We start from the raw sequence: 22,422 nt of genomic DNA on the forward strand, positions 1-22,422 counted from the left end.
TTGTCTGTACAGTGTTAGCACAATGGAACTCTGGTCCTTGGTTGGGCCTCCTGCGTGCTACAGTAGTACAAATAGCTGCTAAGAAATAATGAAGCATGTTCTGAGACTGCTGTTTGCATAAAACAGGCATGTGGTCGCTGCTGGAGCGTACACCTCAAAGTCTGCTGTCCTGCAGAGCTCTTACCTGGCAGTAAAAATACTCATCCTTATCACTTCCATGTAGGGGCCCCATTTGAAGTTGTCTTCTCATCCCCACTCTGCTGTTTTGTGCAGCTCTCTACCAGCCTCCTACCTGTTGTTTAGTTCTGACTGCCTGGCTGTTGGAGATAATGCTGAGGGCGTCAGCCATAGGAAATGTGGCCTTTAGGCACCAAGCAGTTATCCTCCCCCTGCAGGATTATTCATGAGCTTAATTACACTTGTTCACAGAGGGTGGGGTGATGAGTCAGGAAGAGGTTTGGCTTGCACAGAACTAGAGAACAAGTCTAGAGCACATTCCTGTGGTGCTGGAACTCTTATCAGGAGAGCAGCTTTGTCTGGTGCCCCTCCTCAGTCCTCTTTCAGGATACACTGTAGCTGTTCTGTTCAGGCCAGGTCCCAGAGATCTGCATTACGATCTCTGCACCCTGAGGGCTGCATGGAATACCATCCTCTTTGGCTACACCCAGAGCAAGCTGCATGAGGAAGAGATGGTGTATAAAAGTGGGCCGGAGAGTGGATCCATCACCAATCATTCCGAAGTGTCTGGGTCTCTTCTTTCATTCAAAGTCGTCATCTCTGGCCAATGTGTGGGGCCCCAGGATGTTCCAGCTGGTGTTGACCAATGGAAAGAGTGTGGTGTGTGATCACGCGTCCTCTGGCACTGAGCAGGATGTGTGGAATGTTGCCTGATAATCCCTAGGAGGAATTCATTATACTAGCAGGGAGGGGAAGGCTTACACACAAGACCTAGAAATTCCTTCGGGTAGCTTCCACTTCAGGATTGGAAATGTGCTGTCTGAAAATACAAGTGATGTGAAGGATAGCGTTAGGATCTAAAGACAATTGTAGGGAGGAAATTATTCTGCCCTATGTCTCTCCTTTCCTTCTAGCTAGTTCAGACACTTGGAACTATGTCTACACTGCGTCTGGAAGTGAGCCTCCCAGCCTGGGTCCACAGACTTGTTTTGGTGGGGCTTGGGCACTAAAAATAGCTGTGTAGGCATTGCTTGGACATTGACGCTCAGGCTCTCAAGCCTGAGGGAGTGAGGAATGGGCTTTGGCACCTGAGCCGCAATAGCTACACAGCTACTTGTAGTGCATTAGTTGCAAGCCCCACTAACAGGAGTCTGTCTACCTGGGCTGGGAGGCTCACTCAGATGCAGTGTAGACATGCTCTTAATGTGATCCCTCCTTGCCAGCAAAGGAGATGATACATTAAGACTTCGGTGATGCGTTTGTCCCCAGCAGAGGGGAATCATCAGAACCTTGGTCGGCTGAGAGGAGTGATCTAAACAAAGAGATTAGAGCAGATCTGTGATCTACAAGGATATATAGGAATGAAATGTTGTGTAGCCTCTGCAGCACCATGTGAAGCCCCATGGTTTGCAAACTCCCAGTGAAAAATGCAAAGAGGTGGCCTTTGCAGGGGTTACAGTATGGCTGACTCTTGCAGTGGTGCCAGCACTGGCAAGTATCCATGTTTCCAGACTTTCACACCCAAAATGGGCCATTACTAGTGGTAGTAGAGCAGCAAGAGATTAAAAAACAGACTAGGAAAGGATACAAACCAGTTGCATGGTGTTAGAAGTCGGCCAGCACCCCTAGATACCCACAGCTGCAGTGAATATCCATCATCCATAGCCCTAAGAGAGCAGATATTCCCCCCTCCCCCCCGCAAGTACACAAATATGTGATTAATGCAGCCTTAAGGACTGACTGCTAGAGAATTGTTCCTGCTTTTTAGGCGCTCCTCCTCCTTCTGGGTTTCCAGTCCACTTTTTTCTGAGCTGTAATCATGACAACTTTATTAGCTCTGCTTCCTCCCAATCTAGGCCCCTTGGAACAACACTGCCTCTGTGCCTAGAGTGCAGAGCAGGCTGCTGTTGCTACCTCCACTCCACTCCCTTTATGTGCCATACATGGAGAGAACCCATACTACAGTCTGAATTACCTTTATCCTGGCGTAAGCAAATCAACAAAGAACAAAAATAGTCTCCATTCGAGGGCTCAGTGTGTGTGATTTTATGCCAGCTAGCAGCAGGTCTGAGTGAAATGGCAGCCTGTTGCTGTCCTCTCAGAGATCCAGAAATGTCAAGGTGCAGCACACCAAAAATAAAATACATTGGTAACAACTCTTTTTCCTCCCCTTGCTTAGTATAAAGGAGCAATTCTGCCTCTTGGCGCATGGAACATTCTCTCCTGTACCCCACCCTAACTCCCCACCTCCTCAACTGCCCCCACCCCCATATGTTCAGTTCATCCCTTTCCTTACTGGGAATGAATGGACAAGTTGCACAGAAGTTCAGAGGGAGAACTGCTGTGAGTTTCCAGGGGGATTTCCATGGAGATTCTGCTTCAGAGTTCATGGGCTTACAAAAACAGACTTTAGGACATTGAAGTCGAGGGGCCAGATGAGCATGGGGAAAATGAGTCATCCCCTCCCAAGAGGAAATTCCTTCTGATACCTTCAAATGGATTCCTCAGCCTATTACTAGGGATCTTCAGGGTATCATGGGCTGACGGCTTTTTATTCTCTTTGGACTGCACTTAGAAAAACAGTGTGTGTGAACACCTTTAAAATGCTAGTACACACAAGGCATTTGTAGTAGCTGTAGTGAGACAACCTTCCAGCATGTGCAAAACCCAACTGCCTTATGTACACTAAGATTTTAAAGTGTTTAAAAACGTGTTTAGGGCTAGATTTACAAAGGGGTTTAGGTGCCTCACAATGCAGATACATTTGTATGTTTGGTCCTTTTTCCTTAATGTAGAAGGGGCCTCACAGTGATTCTGGCAGCTCACATGATCTAAAGCCTCTGAACTTCAAAGGTTTGCAGATCACTGGAGTGTGAGGGTAGTTTGCACAAGTGATTATTGCACTGCAGTGAGGCATAATGTTAAAATCTTCCTAATAGGACCTTATTTCTTGGTTTGCTTTGCTCCTGGCCACTAAGGCAGTCTTTGCCTGCCTATAACTGCCTGAGGAAACCGGAAATCCTTTCGGCTTTGCACACTGGGAACTGCAGGTGAGCAGTTCTGGCCGCGGAGGAAAACCTTGGAGAATCCTCCTCCTCAGTCTCAATTCTGTGTTGTGGAATGTGCTGGTTTGTGAAACCTCCTGGAATTGAAGTTCTGTGTGGAAGCCCATTGTTGTGGTCTCTGCTGGTGGTGCAGAGGTAGAGATGAGGAAAATTTACATGGCTATGTGGGAAACCTTTATCCATTGTGTCCTTTTCTTTTCTCTCTGTAGGGTGCTTCCATTTCCCAGCCAGTAGTGAATCTTGGTACATCTGCTGGAAATACTCCAGAATCCCTTCCCTCCAAAGCCTGTGGAGCTCTGAGACCTGTCAATGGAGTTATTAACAGGTAAGATGTTTGCATGGGCTGCCTGGGGAGGGTTTATGCCTTCAGTGATGTTGGCGGTACCCTATTATGAACTAGGCCTGACCCACTCTAAAGTTTGTAACTGAGTTAAACCTTGTTTAGGCATGGTTATAGCCTCTCATGGTTCTGATATTGCTTAAGTCCCACACCTAATCTAATTACAGATGCACTCAGAAACAATGCGTTAGACTAACTGCCTAGATTAGTTACAGCCCACGGGCCACATCCGGCCCGTGGGACTGTCCTGCCTGGCCCCTGAGCTCCTGGCCCAGGAGGCTCGCCCTCGGCCCCTCCCCCACTGTTCCCCCTCCTCCATAGTGATGCTGCCGTGCAGGCAGTGGAGCTGCAAGCTCCTGCCACTCTGAGTGGCATGGTAAGGAGGCGGCGGCGCACAGGCGGGCGGGTGTTGGATGGGGATCCTGGGGGGCAGATGGGGCGGTTAGGGGCAGGAGGGTCCTGGGGGGGCAGTCAGGGGGCAGTTGGATGGGGCAGAGGTTCTGGGGGGGTTGGGGAACGGGGGTGTTGGATAGGGTGTTGGAGTCCCAGGGTGTCTGTCGGGGACGAGGGTGTGGATAGGAGTTGGGGCAGTCAGAGGACAGGGAGCAGGGGGGCTTGGATAGGGGGTGGGATACCGGGGGGGCGGTTTGGGGATGGGGGGTCCCAGGGGGGGCAGTCAGGGGACAAGGAGAAGGGGGGGTTGGATGGTTTGGGGGTTCTGAGGGGGACAGTCGGGGGGTGGGAAGAGGGAGGGGGCGGATGAGGATGGGGGCCAGGCTGTTTGGGGAGGCACTGCCTTCCCTACCCAGCCCTCCATACAGTTTTGCACCCCGCTGTGGTCCTTGGGCCAAAAAGTTTGCCCACCCCTGACCTAGATGTAATTGGTCTGTAGTGTAATTAGGCAGAACACCATTCTGAAAAAAATAATCTTTCCCTGCCTTGAACTGTGCAACAAGTATGATGTAAAACAATCCTGGCAAAACTGTTTAACAGGTTTTTTTGAATACCATTGCAACTTGCGTAGTTTGAGCAATCGCATACCAAGGTCTTAATTAAACTTCAAATACATCTACATTAGAGCTGTTGTCATTAAGCGAACATAGCAGGATTTAATGTTAGGTAACTTGTCTACACCACAGAATTTTAATATTGCAAGCACTGTTGGAAATCTCTGCCATGCATGCAGTACTCACAAGTGCTTGCAGTTGTTCATAGGTGTTTCCAGCACCATTGCCTTTGTTCTTATATCGATATGCTGTGGATAGAAAGGGCTTAGTGCAATTGATTATCCCTGTACAGTAACAAAATGCCTTGATATGCCTGCAGTTAGCTCTGTCATCAAAGCTCTACATTTGAGAGCAGTGTATTTCACTTAAGCATTATGTTCTAATGAGGAGAAAACTGTTCTGGCCAGTGGATGGGTGTTGTGTTGGAATTAAGATAGGTACACACAATGTGCTGCTACTGCAGGGGTGCTATGTGTGGACATGGTATTCTGTATGCATCTAAAACAGGAAGGCTAATGTCACCATTGAACCATTTCAGTCACACTGGTGAAGATTGCAATGGTACAATTTTGTAGTGGAGATCAGATTAGGGGTTCATGTCTAGATTCTCAGCATCAGTTCCAATGAATTTGTTTCTCAACCTAGTGCCCAGTGGCATTTAGGCCCATTACAGATAATCTGCCAGTATTTCAAGAGATTCAGGATTGGAATTTCAGGGGATCCTGCATGCCAGGATTGAAATATCATGGTGGAATTGTGTGTAATTCTCACCACTGATTTTAGTTAGGAAAGTGCAGACCAAAGAGTACTAACACCTTTTTTTTTTTTAATTTGGAAGGTGATGGGAGGAAAAGAAAAGGGAACAGTGTCAAACAATTAAAATATAGGGCTGTCGATTAATCACAGTTTACTCACGCAATTAACTCAGTTAATTGAGCAGCATTATCTCCTGTAAATTATAACCAAACTTGTTTGTCAGAGCAATTGGCTGAACAAAAAGTAGGACTGAGTGGACTTGCAGACTCTAAAATTTTACATCGTTTGTTTTATTTTTGAATGCAGTTTTTGGTACATAATTCTATATTTGTACGTTCAACTTACATGATAGAGATTGCACTACAGTACTTGTATTAGGTGAATTGAAATATACTATTTTGGTTTTTTACAGTGCAAATTTTTGTAATCAAAAATAAATACAAAGTGAGCACTGTACACTTTGTATTCTGTTGTAATTGAAATCAATATATTTGAAAATGTAGAAAACATTTAAATAAATGGTATTCTATTATTATTTAACAGTGCGATTAATTTTTTTAATTGCTTGAGAGCCCTCTTAAAATACTTCAGTTTTGCCACTTGAAGTGGAGGTCAGAATTGTGAGCCTAGTTAGGATCTTTGGGTGGCATCTTTTCACTGCACAGTTCAAATTAATAAAAATGTGTAATATTCTAAATCTCTTACGCTCTTGGACAGTCTTCAGTCTGGCTTGGCAGAACATGCTCAGGGAGATGGCACAGATGTTGAAGAGCTGTTGCATAAAAAGCAGCGACTGAACATGGTCTCTACTCCTTCTGATGGAACCTGTGTAGCAGCTCGCACCCGCCCAGTACTAAGCTGCAAGAAGCGACGGCTCGTTCGACCTAGCAACATCATACCCCTCTCCAAAAAGGTCAGTGTGTACTGGTGTCGTCTTGCTCATCTTTATTTGATGTGTGTGTGACTCGAGAGAGAACTGAAGTCTTGACGCAGTAGTTAGTGGTGTACTTCCACCGCTGTGAAATAATCCTTTATCCCCCGATGTACGAGTATTTGCTGCTTTTATGAGGGTTGATCTAAGACATTTCAAAAAACAAACAATTTTAACAGAAGACATTGAGGCTATAGGCTGTTGTAGATGCTAGAGGGAAACCACATAACCTTTCCGTTAATTTATTGTGATAATTGCAACTCTTGTGTCAGGGAAGAGGAGATAATAACTACTTGGGCAGGAATCTTATCATGAGCACCTTTTATTAAACATTAGCTGAAACTTTAAAAAGCCAGAGGCAGATACCCAACATGGAAAATTTCAATCCAAACTATTAGAAGTTTGGTAACATTATAAGCAATTTAAAATGTAATGGGTCAGGCAACCTTAACTTACAAGCATTGTTACCTGCTTTCTTAAAAGTTGTGCCATGTGTACAACACTGTCTTCCATATATAATATTTCACATGGGCTGCTGGGCTGACTGTTGACTGCTGTTACCTTCAGCCCTGAAACATATGAATGTCTTATATTCCTGTATTGTTTCCTTTTTCATACTCTCTTCCACATGGTCTTGCCTTCCCTTGCCCTCTTCCTCCTCCAGTGCTCCTGTTTCTACTGCTGACCACAGCAGTGAAAGGAGCTGTTGCTCCCTGGTGAGCTGATGTGGGGAAAGCAAGGCTTCACTCTTCAGTCTCTCTTGTAGCTGACCCAAACTCTGGAGAGAGCTATGTCTAGCCCTCCCCTGGAGGGAAGATGGCTAGGATGTAGGATTGGAGAAGAATGGGAAGTGAAGTCCATTTCTGTATGGAGAGGATATCGTAGCTCATTTAAAAAAAGTTATGTAGTCTTCTGGGTAAGTAAAATGGAAAGGCATCTTGTAAAGCAGTATCACCATCTACGTGTTCCTGTGGTCATAGCAAACAATTCCGACTGGAGTATAAAGGGTTGTATTAACAGTGGGGGTATGGGAATCTCTCTGGGGGTTCAATCTTGCCAGAAGTTTAGTTGGACTCTGTACTGCTCTCCTGATTAAAGACAGGACAAACCATTCTCACTGCTGCTAAGTAAAAAGGGTTTCAAGCCAAACTGCATTACCATGCGGTTACAAGTCTAGTGAGCTACGGGGGAGCGGAAGTCTTCAGGGGGCTGGAATTTAGAGAACTAGCTCAGTTAGGTGCTACTTCCATGAGCGAAAAGGGCATGTTTCAGTTGTTAGCACAATCAAATTAGCTTAACACAAGTGTAAATGGAGATTAGTCATCCAGTTGTGAGTATTTCTAGAGGGTTCTGCAAAGATCTGTTCTTGGCCCAATGCTATTCAATACCTTCATCAATGGTTTGGATGAAAATAATAAAATCATTGCTGGTAAAACTTGCAGATGACTGAAATTGAAGTGGTAAATGCTGATAGGGACACATGAGGTATACAGAGTAATCTGGTTCAGTTGGGGAGGTGGGTTCATTTTAATTACATGTTTTAATACAGCCATATGCAAGGATGCACCTTTCAGAACAAAGAATGTAGGTCATGCTTACAAGATGGGAGACTGTGACCTGATGTGCAGTGACATTGAAAGGAACTTAAGGGTCATGGTAGATAACCAGTTGAATGTGAGCTGCTAGTGCAGTGCTGTAGCTAAGAGTGTTAATTTGTCCCTTGAACATTATGTATATGTTGAATATCAAGTAGAAGTGAGCAAGGGGTGTTACATCGGGGTACAGCATTAGTGAGATCATTGTATGAGTACTGTTTGGTGCTGGGGTCCATATTTGAAAGGTGATGCTGAAAAATTGGAAGGGGTTTAGGAATGAGCTCTACAAGAATGATTCAAAGTTGGGAAAACATGCCTTATAGTAAGAGATTTAAAAAACTGAATCTCTTTAGCCTATTGAAAGAAGGTTCAGAGATGACTTGATCACTGCCCATAGGTATCTATGTGGGAAGGAGATTTCTGATTAGTATATATGGCTCCTTAATCTAGCAGAAAAAAGCATAACAAGGTCATGATTGTCTAACTTCAGCTTCCGATCTGAGATCAGAAACAAAGTGCATATGCTTAAGAGGGGTTAACCAACAATTGGAACAATACCTAGGCAGGTGGTGGATTCTCCATTACTTGAACTCTAAGTCAAGACTGGTGCTTTCTAAAATGTCTGGCATAACTCAGAGAAGTTATAGGCTTGATTTAGACCTTTCAGGGTGAGAGGTTCTGTGGCCTGTGTCATGCAGGAAGTCAAACTAGGTGATCATCGTGGTTCCTTCTGGTGTTATAATCTGTATATCTGTGAATTGAAACACCCAGCTTAATTGAGCTAACATGATTGAAAACATCCCTTATTGAAAACATCCCTTTTCTTTGTCAAGATTTACCTGTAAGTGTCAACTTGGCACAGCCATTTCTCATGCTGGTCTTGTCTAGGCTAGAAAGAAAGGTGTGTTTTTCCCCTATAGAGTTAGATGAATTGACCCATCTTAAGTTGATTGAAAACCTCCTTAAACTGTCTACAGTGGTGTCAAATATCTTTAGCCAATTTTAGCTGATTGAGCTATTGCTAAAAGTGTTAAACTGTATTTTATATTGGTGTTCAGTAGGATTTTTGGTGGTTAAAGCTTGATTTAGGGTTGGGGGAAGTGCTTTTTTTCCTAGTCTAGGCAAGGCCAGTGGCTCTTATTTGGTGTAAAAAGGATGTAGCCTCCAGGATTTTTCAGCAAATTGCCTAAGAGTTGCATGTGGAATGAGTGGGTGTAGACAGATCAGCCTCTTTGAGTTAAGTGTATTGACATTTTTTTTTCCCTTGGGGTCTAGGTTCATCGTAACAGCATGGTGCGATGTAGCTGTGATGTGAACCCGTTGTGTGCCATCTGTGGCACTCGAAGCTCCATATCTCCGGAAATCCAGTATGAAGCCCCTTTGCTGGAGCGCCTCTCCCAGCTGGACTCATGTATTCACCCTGTTCTATCATTCCCAGATGGTAAGCACAGCCACTTAATGAAACGCACAGTGAAGTTGTGAGGTATAGGGAGAGAAATACCGAAGGGTGTAAAACGAATAATACTTTGGGTAACTTTGGTGCTACCATAATCCAGCCGCTTGTGAACTTGCCCACTCTGCTCTGCTGCAGAAGTTTAGATATTCATCACTTTGCATAGGAAGTGGGAATGTGCTAGTTACGTCCATTGGAATGAAGTATGTGCAGCTGTTAGTGGCTTATGGGGGATGGCACTCCCCAGAGTGCAAAGGTGAAAGGAAAGCAGTATACCTTGAATCCACACTGCGGTGAGCTTGCACCTGTATACTCGGTCCTTGTGAGAACATTGCTCTGGAGCCCGGCTTTGTGAGAATAGAGAGCAAAGCAAGTAAAGTTTGATGATTGGGAGCCTTGCATCAGAGTTTGAGGGTTACACTGACCATATTTTATAAACCAGTTGGAGGATGTATTTGAGTTTGATCATTTATATCAAAAGAAGAGACTGTCTTAGTTAGAAGAACTAACTGTCTATGCCAGCAGCAAATCATCTGTGATACGATTTGAATTTGAGGTTAGTGTACAGCTGGGTAATGAGAGCTTGCGACTGAAGCCTTTTTATGTATTTATGGGTGCTAAGAGAAGAGTAACTTAAGTTTCATGCTTCAGGGTATAAACATGAAGGAATTTCTTTCCTCCATCTACTCTATTGCACAGTAGGCCAGATACTTCAGAAGAAGTTGAAAAAACTATTGTGTATCAGTCATCTGCCTCAGCTAGACACCAACAGTCTGATACAGTAAATCCCGTATTTATAGGGTTGACCTAAACCAGTTAACATTTTTAAACATGACTTGTCCTGTCTACACTAGGTGCACAGTCTTGTTTAAAACTATGTTCAAGCATGTTTACTAACGCATTTAAAACCTGACCATTTGTCTTAATTTAGATTGCCCTCAGTGCTCAGATACATGTGACCTCCTTTGCTTATCCCACAGGCTGGCTTTTTAATCCTCTCAAAACCTGAAAGAAGGTGGGCTGTTGGGGGCAGGGAAATCTGGTTAAATATTATTTGTCTGCATCACAGTTTCCCAGCTGAGAAAGAGATTTCAAGGTCACAGAATTAAGACGAGTGTCATCAACCAGGCTAGCTGTTTGTTCGTTCTCTCTCTTATTTTCACTGTGTTCACTATCAAAAACATGATATAGCCCTCCTGAATTGGCTGTATAGATATGGTACATTTGTATACATGAGATTTGGAGGAACTTGACAAGATAGAACTTTTTGTCAACATCTTGACTTAAACTGGCTGTCTCTTTCAAGCTCTCATTTTGAGTCCAACTCCCTTTGACACCTTTAACATCTTGGCACCTGGAGCTGGGCTTCTCTAGCATAGTGTGCCAAGGCCTGCACTGCCAGGCACCTCAGGAAGAGGTGGATCGCATTACACTTTTGGTAAGCGGGCATATATATGGTGGGTTTTAACCCATTGCAGTGCTGCTTCATAGGTGCTTTGTCCTTTCAGTTTCTCTGGTTCATTGGATTTCAGTCTGGGAATTTTCAGATGATGTAATAACCTTGGTAACAAGGATGTTAACTTGGGTTTAAAAATGCACAGTGTGATCGCCATCTGCTGGTCCCCAAGAGACCTGCAGCATTGAGTTCAGTGAAAGAGAAAATGTGTAGAATAGATTGCAATACGATTGCAGTGCAACCAGTGTGAAGCCCTATTAAATCAAATACTCTCTGTAGGAGCAGACCAATTTTTAAAAATTGAAGTAAATTTCCAAGCCTTGGAATAAATTGAGAGACAAGTGAAGAGAGTATATGTTATGTCCATGTAGGCAAATCAGTTTAGTAAACCCACAATGCAGCCTTCTTGGCTTCCTGTTTAAGACTACTTTTATTCCTCATGGTTTTGCATGGGGCATGCCTGTGCTAACACATTTATGCCCCGGTGTCACTTATGGCAGGACAGCTGCCATCACATCATTACTTCCCTGACTTCTTAGCAAATAGGCTAAACCAGAAGCCTTAACTGTCAGATTATTTGAACACCACTCTAGCAGTTTTTCCCTGGAACTCAAGCTCCTGCTATTAATAACAAACTCCAGCCCACACCCTGCAGCCAGTTGGCTCTGTCCTGCTGTCCAGCCTACACATGCATCGTGTGCGTTTGTCCCCGCCCTCGGGTCAGATTGGCAGCCTCTGCTTGGGCTACCATGCCAACTCATTGGGGATGATGGGAATTCTAATAGGGGTTCAAGCAGAGGCCTTCAAGATTCAAGCCCTGTATGAAATCTCTTCTCTTCCAATTAGACACTGAAATAATTAATCTGTGGAATATAGAGATTTCAAATAGCTGGTCAGTCCTGTGGGGGCAAGGAAGGGAGCTCAGCTCTGATCTTAGCTGCTTCATCAAAGGCATTATGCATCCGATGAAGTGAGCTGTAGTTCACGAAAGCTTACGCTCAAATAAATTTGTTAGTCTCTAAGATGTCACAAGTTCTTCTTTTCTTATTATGAAAATGCTGTGTCCCCTTAATCTGAGGAAGGGATGTTGGCCCTTCCTGCTCTCCTGTCAGTATTGCAGTGGCTCCTCTCTGGCCTCAGTATTTGAACTTTCACTTGTGGTGATGGGGTTAGTCCCTGAGACAATGAGGTACCTAGCAGTTACTGTTTCCCTTTTGGTTGAAGCAAGGTGCAGGTGTTCTGCCACTGATATAGCAGGATCCCAGATGGATGGGACACAGACAGTGTATGTCAGGTATACCTAGTGGCCTGGGATGCAAGCTTCTTTCCTCATGGATAACACCAAGTTGTTGCCTCCTAGACATCTCTCTCCTGTTCAGGCTGAGGCTTTTCCTGCTGTGCTGTGAGAGATGAAAGAAACCCTGATAACTGGTGTCCCAGAGGCACAAAACAGACATGTCATGCAGGATGTTCTGCAACCATGTGTTATAATTTTTGGTGACCAAATCAAAGTTTGAGGCTGTAAGCAACCATTGATAAGGGGGAAGTTGGGTCACCTGGGATCCCAAAGCCAGAGCCTGGTGGTGAGTTTCTGCTAGCTGGGGAGGGACAGCTGTGTCTCCTAATAAGCCTAACTTGTCTGTGCAAGTAAAGTGCTGTATAACTTCATCAGTGTTTCCCTCAATGGTGGCTTCTGTTAATTCAGGCAGTGTCTCCTGAAACGCTATGGTGGTGGTGACTTTCATGGGAGGAGAAGGTTGTGAGAAGAACAGCCTGGAGTATGTGTTGGGTTGGGCTAATGGACTTACGCCAGGACTGTGTCTTTGCATAGTTGTGAGGCAGGCGTTTTATGTTGAGACTGCATGTGTATAGGCATGGATGTACGGGTGTGTGTATACACATCCTGGGATGGAGCGGAAGGCATATGCTGGAAATGGGGTGGGAGTGTACCTGCGCATTTGTGTCCCCATGGGCTTGTGGAACCACAATAGATGGATAAGTAATTATTGCCTCCATTTGAGAGATGGGGAGGGGGGTAATGTCAGTGGTTTACCAGAATATAATCTGGATGAGAGAGAGAGCTGTGTCACAAGCCACATAAGAAATTGCTGCTTGTTGTTGGGACAGCAATTGAGGGATGGATACCGGGTGTTGATGGCTTATGCCCACCTTTTGCCAGACTGATGTGCCTGGGCTATGTCCTGCTGGATCCTCACAGCTGCTCTGGGCTTCTTGGGTTGCAGCAGCAGCCTGCACTACCTTCCTTCAGTTAGGACTGACCAGGAACAGGTGACTTTTCCTCAAATGCAGAGGTCATGGTGGTGATCCAGGACTTTGCACCTCCAGCTTAGATGAGTGCAAAGAGTTTTGCTTTGCACAGTCCTTGAAATCCAGCTGGTGCACAGTGTAGCACCTGCTGCCTGAATTAGGCAGCTGCTCTGCACAACTCATGCCTATGCTGAAAACATTGCTGTGTATAGTGTCTTGGCAGATGAGCTATCCCATTATAAAACTCTCCCTGGAGAACAGCATTGGGGTACTTTTAACCTCAGAGCCCCTCTCTTTAAAAGGTGCTCTCTCCGGTAGCTTACAACATTGATAGACCATCTGGATAGCATATAAAACTGATGCATTTTATTTAGCATTTAGCCAGTTGACTTGTTTTGGGTCTGCTTTTTTTCTGTATTCAACTGTTAGGGTTAGGAGAGCCATGGTAGCCCTCATTGTTGGTGGCTTATAGAATTAAAGTGGCTGGCTACTCTGGTGACGACAAACTAAATGACTTTCCCAAGTGGGTTCCTTTTTAGGCCTTTGTCCTTGAAAAGGATGTGTCCCTTCTTATGTCTTGACCCTGAACTGAGGATGTAAGTCGCATCTTCCCCTTCCTGCCCTTCCCAGTGTAAATTCTGGTGTGCTGCTGCTGCTATGTTGCAACTTCTTGGCAGGAAGAGGACGACGGGCAGGTGAGACGGAATGCGGAAAGGCACTGGACCCCTGTCCTGGTGGGATAGGCAGGAGCCTGGTCCTCTCCTTGTCATGGACAGAAGAATGTGCTTCGCTCTGAGATTGAGGCTGAAGGCCCTGTCTCCCAAAATCACAACCTCCCCTTGAGCATGAGGATGGAGTCAACAGCTTGGAATCATAATTCAGAATAGATGTATTGTGGTCTCTCTCCTGGGTAGTAGCACAAGAAGAGGATACTACTGCATTTTGAATTCTAGCATGACTTGGTTGTTGCTTTGTACCTATCTGCAGATGTGCCGACGAGCCTGCACTTCCAGAATATGCTGAAATCCCAGTGGCAGAGCAAGCCCTATGAGAAAATCAAACCTCCCAAAAAGCTCTCACTCAAGCATAGAGCCTCCATGTCTGCCAGTAGCCTGTCTGACCCTGCTCGCAAGGACCGCCACAAACTGGTCAACTCCTTCTTCACTGCAGCCAGTAAGTATCCACTTTTTTCCTCAAACTAGTACAGGAGTGTCTGTCTGTAAACTCCCAGCTAATCCTGCTAATGTTCTGAATGTCCTAAATGAGTGCAGTGAAGAAGAAATGTGTGTATGATCGCCCTCTTCAGGGTGAGCTGTAGTCTGGGCTTGAGGCAATTATATTGCAAAACCTAAAATGGAGCTGAGGTGTGTGCAGGTGTGAACCAACTTGGGTCAAAGTGTCATAGGTGCTGTTCCCTGCGCAATCTGTGACTTCCTGGTCAGTGTTTTCCTGGCGTAGGCAGTAATAAAGGGATTCACTGCTTTACCTGCATCTGCCCAGTCCCTGGTGGTGCTGGAGCCCTGACCCATCCGGATCTCCAGTGTTGGCTGTATCTCCTGTGCTAACAGAAAGAGAGGGGAAAGCAGACATTTCATAGCTCTTTTTCTGTTCCCCTCCTCAGAGTGCTCACATCACAAAATCCAACCAAACAAGGCACACAGGCAGCCCTTAGATGATCTAATGGTTGTGCCCAAGGCCAAGAGAGTGCCAGAGCGCTCACTTACCCTGCCTCCTGCACATGACACAAAGCAATTGTGGGACTACTCACCTGAGAGAAGCGAAGGTAGGCTCCCACAGCCAGGTCTCATGGGGGGAGCTTGGGCTTTGCTGCATTCCCATCCTCTTTCCCCTTGGTGAAGGGGAGTGTGCTGCTTCTGGGAATAAAGGAGCTGCTGTCACTACTGCAGCTATCCCGTGTGCTCTAACAGCTTATTCCCCCAGGGCCTGTAAAGCTGGCAACTGCAGTCAGAGGAAGCTTCTACTTCATGCACAGTGGTCCTCGATGGTTAATTTCTAAGCATGTGGTGCAACCTTTTTTGTTAATGTCATTGTCCATTTTTCTCCTTCTCCTGTAGTGTTAAAGCATCACACAGATGTCGGAGGCCCAAGTTACCTATCAGCGACTGCAACCTCTATGCCCCACAGCCCCATAGTGCGGCAGCTGTCCACATCTTCTGAAAGTTCTGCTCCTGCCAGCACAAGTTCACAGGGCACCTCTAGCATGTCTGTAAGTATCTGATCAGGGCATGGTCATGCATCTGGAGGGGTTGCTGAGCTGCTATCCTGCTCTGGAGATTGCTTGGCTCTCAGCAATCCAGGTTTCCCTCTACTCTGGATAGAAAGAACAGTTCAAGTATTAGTGTCTGAATTTACTCAGTGGTTCGGTTCCCAGTGCTGGGGCTGAGAGTCAGCCATAGATTAACAGTATTGCTAGCCACTAGTGAATTCTGGGATTCTAAAAGCAAATTGTAATCTTAAGATTCTCAGATTGACCCTGGTTGGTTGACCCTTCTCAACTGGTGGAGTAATTAGATTTTTCAATATTCTCAATGCTTCCTTCTGCCAAATAATTTTAATTGTCTTACATAGGTTGAGCTTCATCTTTAGTGCAAGTCCCAGTCTTTGAGAGAGCCTGGGGATGGCCGTGATTAAATCTGATGGGAAGGAGGCACATAGTTGGGTGTCAGTATGCTGATGCCAGCAAAATATGTCCACTTATGATGCTCTTTCATCTGTAGATCTCAAACTGATTTACAAAGGTGGGCCAGCATTATTCCATTTTTTACAGGTAGGGAGACTTAAGCGGAGAGATGAAGAGACTTGAACTGCTTCACACAGTGAATCACTAGCAGAGTCAGGAATCACGAGTTTCCTCTTTCCTTGTACCCAGTCAGATAGACCACAACAGCCTCTGTAGCCCATATCTTCTTGTGATCTTCAGTTTTGCAAAAATATTGAAGAGGAAGCAGGATATGGCCCTTTGGGGATTTCACATTGGAGAGGAACCTTCACCCAGCACTAACTGCTGGAATAGCTTGACTGGAAAGATTAGAACCATGTGATTCCAGCCATTCTCAGATCCTGATGTTCTATTGACCTCATGATGAACAGTATTGAATTCTGCTGAACTATTAAGCAACATCAGCAAGGACAGCTGGCCTCTGTCCATTTCTGTAATTAGCATCTTCGGTGCCATAATCCAGTCTGAAGCATGACTGGAAATGGGCCATGGAACTTGAGAATGAGGTGTTGGAATTGGCCTTTCCTTCACTGCCTCAGTTTATTGTGCCCAGACAGGGAATGTTCTAGAACAGATCATGGTTAGCAAAACATTTAGCATCTATGGTTAGCCTTTGTTCAGGTCTCTGATTGAGTTTTTTGACCCAGCTTGTATGATTGGTGCCAGCAGCATGCCTCTCCAAGTGAGGCAGTAAAATCCCCTCCAAATAAAGGTCCCAAGCATTTGTCACAAACGTGCACTAGCTAGGACATGTAGAGGTCTCAGATTGAATGGACCGCTTGTAGAACTGCTGGGACAGAACTAGTTGCTCTGGGTTTATAAAGCATCCTACCAGCCAGAATAGTTTGGGTGGTTAGGATGTTGTAGATGCTTTGGAGTTGGAGAAAAGATTTTTTTTATTTTATTTTTTTATATTTTTTTTACAACTGTGTCCTAGTGGCGTAGAAACTCCTCGTGTTACTTGTGATTGGATTCCTTGCTCACCTCAGCCATTGACATTGCCAGTCTCTTCTCTCCATTTGTCACAGATTGTTGATTAAAGCCAAGTTGACCTGTGGTGAGTTTGTAGAGAAGGCATGCTTTGGGAATTATTGTGAGGATACCTGTCTACTAGGAAGTGGACAAAGGCCCAGCCATTTATTTCACTGTGAACTAACTCAAGTCTTTCTCGTTGATAGTCAAAGTGGAATAGTAAGTTTTATGATACCTTTTTATTGCAGGAGATATTCTACAAATAAATTCCAGGGCAAGGAATCCATAGACAATCAAGCAGTCAGTCTGTCTGAAGCATTAGGTTCAATTTTCCTGCCTTTCCCTTTTGCACATCAAACCATTGCCATCTGCCCTTGGGTTTACCCCCTGCCATCTCTGGCAGCTGGGATAAAGTCATGGCCAAAGAAACATCTATGCCTCCAAAAATAATTTAGGGGTGTGCTAGAAGCAGGGAGCACCCATTAACTTCTGTGATAGAATTCTGTGAAGGCTACTTATTTTTCATTGAGGTCATCCCTTGCCCTTCTCAGATCCTGGGCTGCACTTGAGGAATAGGAAAGCTTTTTGAGGGGTGGCTTGCCTAACTTGAATGTTCCTAATGCTGGCTGCTGCTGGCTTTTGGTCTCTTTTAGAGTTGAACTTAATTCTTTATTTGTTCCCTGGGACTAAAGCATTGTGGAGATGCTACATCACCATGTTGCCTGGTTATGTCAGTGCTTGATGAGCTGACGTCTGAAAATTCTGGGCGTTTTCTTTTAATTGTACCATGAACTAAACTAACAAAGTGTGGGAAAGACCTGCAAGTTTCAGAACAAGTGGTGAATTTATGTCCGTTTAGACCTCTGATCCTCCCCCCAGTCCTTAGAATTACTAGGAATCTTGCAAATAATCCTTAGCCTTGCTAGGAATCTTGTTCTCAAAAGCTATACTTACTCAGAGTCTGCTTGTTAGTTCGAGTATATTCTGAATGTTTCCATCAGAAATAGAAATCTCTCCATTTTGTCTACAAATATCCAAAGTGTAAAGCTTTCTACCTTTAAACTTAAAATTCCAAAGGGGCAGGAGAGATCCAGGGGATAAATGTGACTTTTAGTCCAGTCAGTTAACCTAAATTTGCATGTGCTCTCTGATTGGTCAACATTGCTTCACACCTCAGTACTGATCTCTGAGGAGGTAAACAATAGAAATCGCCAGATGTTTGTCACATGACTGTTTTAAACAAATCCTGAGACAGTTTTTTCATGTAGGTAGCAGTCCTGTTGAGCTGCCTTATATGATTCTGTGAGGCTCATTAATCCCTAATGCTTATGCTTTTGCAGCACATTTCATCTAAGCACCTCAAAGCAACTTTCATTATTTTCTTGTGGTGTTTATCCAGTGTCATTACAGTTGCCTGCATGACTTAATTTTCACAGTAAAAGCCACATGTTCCATGCAATGGGGAATGGAGGAGACAGATAAAAGGGTAAATTGCAAATCCTCTTTGTAAAGGGGATATGAAGTTGAGTTGCGAAGTTTGAGAATCAAGTGTTTTACCAGTTTGCGAAAGACCTGCTCAGTGGTATAGCAAGTACCTGAATGTTGGGAGAGATTTTCATAGGCACAAAGGGCATTAAGCACTCAGCTGCCATTGACTTCGAGTGGGAGTTGGGCATTTAACTGTTGTTTGTGCCATAGTCGCCTCCTCTTAAAACCAGGATGGATACAGGTTTAAATAGCACTAGAATTTCTTGAAGCACATGTTGAAAAGTGTAGTAAAGAGCTACGGCTGTAGTTCAAAAATCATTTTGTAAAAAGAGTAAATTTTTCCCTTTAAAATACATGCACTTGATGAGTGGAATTATCTCTGCAGGGAAGGTGGAATGTTAAAGGAACAGAAATATAGATGGGAGCTATGGCTTTTCCCATTTAGAATTTCCGTTCTGGCTCCTCTTGTTAAATGCAGGAGCGTTGTTTGTCTTTTTAATATTAATAATAAAAAAACCTGCTGGTGAAAGGTGTTGGAATTGACAGCTTGGCTGAATGCAGTGCTCTTTATTCGTAGGCCAGGCTCCCTGCTAACTGCTCTCCTCCCTGATTGGGAGGGGGCACTAAAGCAGATGGGTATCCGCATTGTACAAACCTTCTCCACATTTTAGCCCTTGCTGGGCTCCTTGTCAGCACACTCTGCAGAAAGGTTGAATGGACCAAGGAGACTCAATTCCCCTCTAACTCCAAAGGCAGCCTTCGGTGAGGCATTCTGGGGTAGTATTGAAACTTAAATTTCTGTAGTGTGCATTGTTCTTGGTCCTTGTACATGCCCCAGCCTTGCTCCAAGGTCATCAATCTGGCATCCCTCGCTAGTGCACAATTCACATTAGAAACTTTTCAGTTATGAGACTGATAGATGCTCATTAGAGAAGCAGCCCCACCGGGTTGAAACCTGAGGTCCCCCCTCACTTTCCTCACCATTTTTTGTTTTTGTTTTGCAGCAGCCAAGGAGGAGGAGAGGCGAAAGCTCCTTTGATATTAATAACATTGTCATCCCAATGTCTGTTGCTGCAACAACTCGTGTAGAGAAACTACAATACAAAGAAATCCTCACACCGAGGTATGTCTTCGGTCCGTCCCCAGCCTCCATGTATAGTGCTGCCCGTTCCCGTTTCCTCTGTCGAAAGTGTAGCATAGTCAGAAATGGAATAGTCATGAAACTTTGCTCCTACTGGAGCTCTCCACATGGCTGCTAGTGCTGTTCAGGACAATGATTTTCCACCTCTCAAGTGGATTCCATTGTAGGTGGTGAGAGCATGCCCACATGCGCAGTAAGAGATTTTTGCCTTCGCGGAATCCGTAGAGTCGGCTGCGCTGCCCCCTTGAGTGCCACGCTCATGCACTGGTATATTAGGCACTCGGCCTTATGCCCTCTCAGTTCCTTTTTACCGCACCTGGTTGGTCAGAGCATAAGCAGTTCTTTACAACCCATTGTTTACTCTCTTTGTATATCATTTGTAGATACTTATTAGCCGTAAGTTAAGCGTTAAGTTCATTTGGTAGTTTAGTCCCTGCTCCGGACATGCTTCAAGCCATACCCCTCGTGCAACAGGCCAATGCCTGTTTGTGACCCCCATGATGGCTGTTTTCAGTGCGTGGGGGAGTCCCATAGAAAAGACAAGTGTAGGATCTGTAAGAACTTTCACCCAGAGATCCATTTGAGGGCCCTCCTCGTGGAGGCTGCACTTTGTCCTGCGCAGGGCCCTTCCGCCCAGACACTACTTCTAGCGCCTCAGCATGAGTGCAGAGCTCACCACCGACACTGGGCTCCCCCACCTGGCACCAGAGGGGAAGGGGGCTTCGAGCAAAGGACTGTCGGGCCACGAGCCCACCCCAGAGCTTCACGGGGGATCGCTGTGATCAGACCTCCTAGCCCAGCCCGGGATCTGCCTCCAACTCCCAGGAGTGGCAGGGGACCCCGGCTTCTCCCAGGGCCCTCGTTGCCCGAGGCAGCCCCGGGAGCCAAAGAACAAGTAGCAATACTGCAGATGCCTTGCCAGGCACGAGACTCAGCTAAGACCTTAATGTCCAAGGGCAAGCCGGTCATGGGACCGCCCCATAGGACAGTGGAGCAGCCTTGGTCCCTGGACCGCAGGCATAGATTCCCATCACCACGGCCTAGGACCCCGGCACCACAACCTCTGTCTTCGGTCAGAAGGCCCAGATCCCTGATCACGTGCTCTCCCCCTATGAGGCATGGGACACTGGAGTCAAGGCATCAGTCCCTGTACCCTCATTACTGGCAGGCCTCCCACCAGACATCACCAGGGCGTAGGTCACCATTGTCTAAACAATCTCCCAGGCATTGATCCCCACTGGTGCAGGATCATGCCCAGTCGCAGCACCCGTCTCCACTTCCCCAGAACCGTTCGTCGGGCACACGCTGATCCTCACCCTCTTCTTACCGGTTGCCAACAAGGATCAGTTGGCAGACTAGAGGCCTCCATGGCTCCTCTCTGGTCACCAGAGGGGCAGTGGTCCAAGTTGGAGCAGGAGTTCAGCCCCTCGCAAGGAAGGGTGAATCATCACCAACCCGCAAGGCCAGCACGGTGTCTACAGCGGCGGGATGGCAGCGGGATAGTGGCCTGCTCAATTGCTATACTGGAACCCATGGGGCGTGCCTGTCATGCCGGTCCGGTGCTCCCACCATTCCTCCCTGACCACTTTGGAAAAACCGCCACCAGCACCAGAGTTGGAACACGGTGCCGAGTCTGACCCGAGGCCAGCACAGCAGGCTCCGACACGGAAGGAGCTGACCCTAGAGAGGGAAGGGGAAGCTGCCCCTCCCTTTCCTGTGCAGTTGTTGTTTCCAAACAAAGTGGTGGCGGGCCCCTCCCAAATGGGCAGACATCTCCCCCCCCGACGACTTCAAAGAGCACCAGGCCCTCCTTAAGAGTGGCTGCCAATTTAAACTTGAAGATTGAAATGTTGGCGGAGGAGTCTGAAACGGTGGTCCAGGTCCTGATGGGCAATACAGCGGCAATGTTATATATCAACAAGCAAGGCGGAGCCAGACAGTCTGCCCTTTGCCAAGAAGCCCTCAGGCTCTGGGACTTTCTGTACATCATGACATCCATCTCGTAACTGCACACCTCCCTGGGGTCGAGCGCTTTGGCAGATTGCCTCAGCAGGACCTTCTTGTCTCGCCACAAGTGGTCCCTCCATCCGGAGGTGGTCAGTGTCATCTTCCAGAGATGAGAGACTACCCGGGTGGACCTGTTCACATCCAGGCAGAACAGGAAATGCCTTGTTTTCTGCTCCATTTGGGGGACTGACAGAGGCTCCCCGTTGGACACTTCTGCTCCCGTGGTCAGGGGCTCTGTTGTATGCCTTCTCCACAGTGCCATTGATCCACAGAGTCCTGATGAAGGTCAAGCAGGGCAGGGTGAAGGTGATCCTCATAGTGCCAACTTAGCCGCGCCAGCTCTGGTTCAGCATGCTGCTGGACATCTCGGTGGCTGTTCTATTACAGCTACCGCTGTGGCCAGACCTGTTCTCCCAAAACCAGGGCAGTCTTCTGTATCCGAACCTGGTGGTGCTGCACCTGCCAGCTTGGCTTCTGCATTGTTAAATGCACAAGAGCAGGAGTGCTCAGCAAGTGTCCAGCAGGTCCTGTTGGACAGCAGAAAGCCCCACACCAGAGCAACCTACCTGGCCACATGGAAGCAGTTCGCATATGGGACCTTGGATAAAAGGCATTCGGCCTGAGTGAGCCTTGCTGCAGTTGATCCTGGACTACTTTCTGCATCTCAAGCTCCAAGGCCTGTCCCTTTCATCTATTAAGGTCCACTTGGCCACTATCTCGGCCTTCCATCTGCCGCTCGCTTGAGGGCAGGTTGGTTTTCGCTTAGGAAGTGACAGCCAGATTCCTCAAGGGCCTCGAGCACCTCTACCCACATGTCAGAGACCCCGTCCCCCTGTGGGATCTGAATCTTCTGCTGTCACAGCTCACTGGACGACCCCCCCCCCCCCGAGCATATAGCTTCCTGCTCTTTCCTTCTTCTTTCCTGGAAGGTCGCATTTATGGTTGCAGTTCAGCAGCAATTGGAATTAATTTGCAAACTGGACACCATTAAATTAGGCTTGAATGAAGACTCGGAGTGGATGTGTC

General features: G+C 46.2%; 1 protein-coding gene across 11 annotated transcripts in view; it reads left to right on the plus strand.

Annotated features, from left to right (window-relative positions):
* The window catches only part of KANSL1 (KAT8 regulatory NSL complex subunit 1), a 184,084-nt gene that overhangs the window by 154,049 nt on the left and 7,613 nt on the right, over positions 1-22,422 (plus strand). For 4 of the 11 annotated variants that reach the window (XM_038385927.2, XM_043503459.1, XM_038385929.2 and 1 more), the window contains 6 exons: positions 3,452-3,567; positions 6,063-6,258; positions 9,147-9,312; positions 14,036-14,221; positions 15,124-15,275; positions 19,253-19,371. In XM_038385927.2, coding sequence (XP_038241855.1) covers positions 3,452-3,567; positions 6,063-6,258; positions 9,147-9,312; positions 14,036-14,221; positions 15,124-15,275; positions 19,253-19,371 — 935 coding nt within the window. Of the gene's footprint in view, positions 1-3,451; positions 3,568-6,062; positions 6,259-9,146; positions 9,313-14,035; positions 14,222-14,669; positions 14,832-15,123; positions 15,276-19,252; positions 19,372-22,422 lie in introns of all 11 variants that reach the window. The other 7 variants (XM_038385923.2, XM_038385915.2, XM_038385920.2 and 4 more) reach the window with 3 other exon arrangements.

Source organism: Dermochelys coriacea, chromosome 27 (genome assembly GCF_009764565.3).
Source record: "Dermochelys coriacea isolate rDerCor1 chromosome 27, rDerCor1.pri.v4, whole genome shotgun sequence".
Classification (NCBI taxonomy): Eukaryota; Metazoa; Chordata; order Testudines; family Dermochelyidae; genus Dermochelys; species Dermochelys coriacea.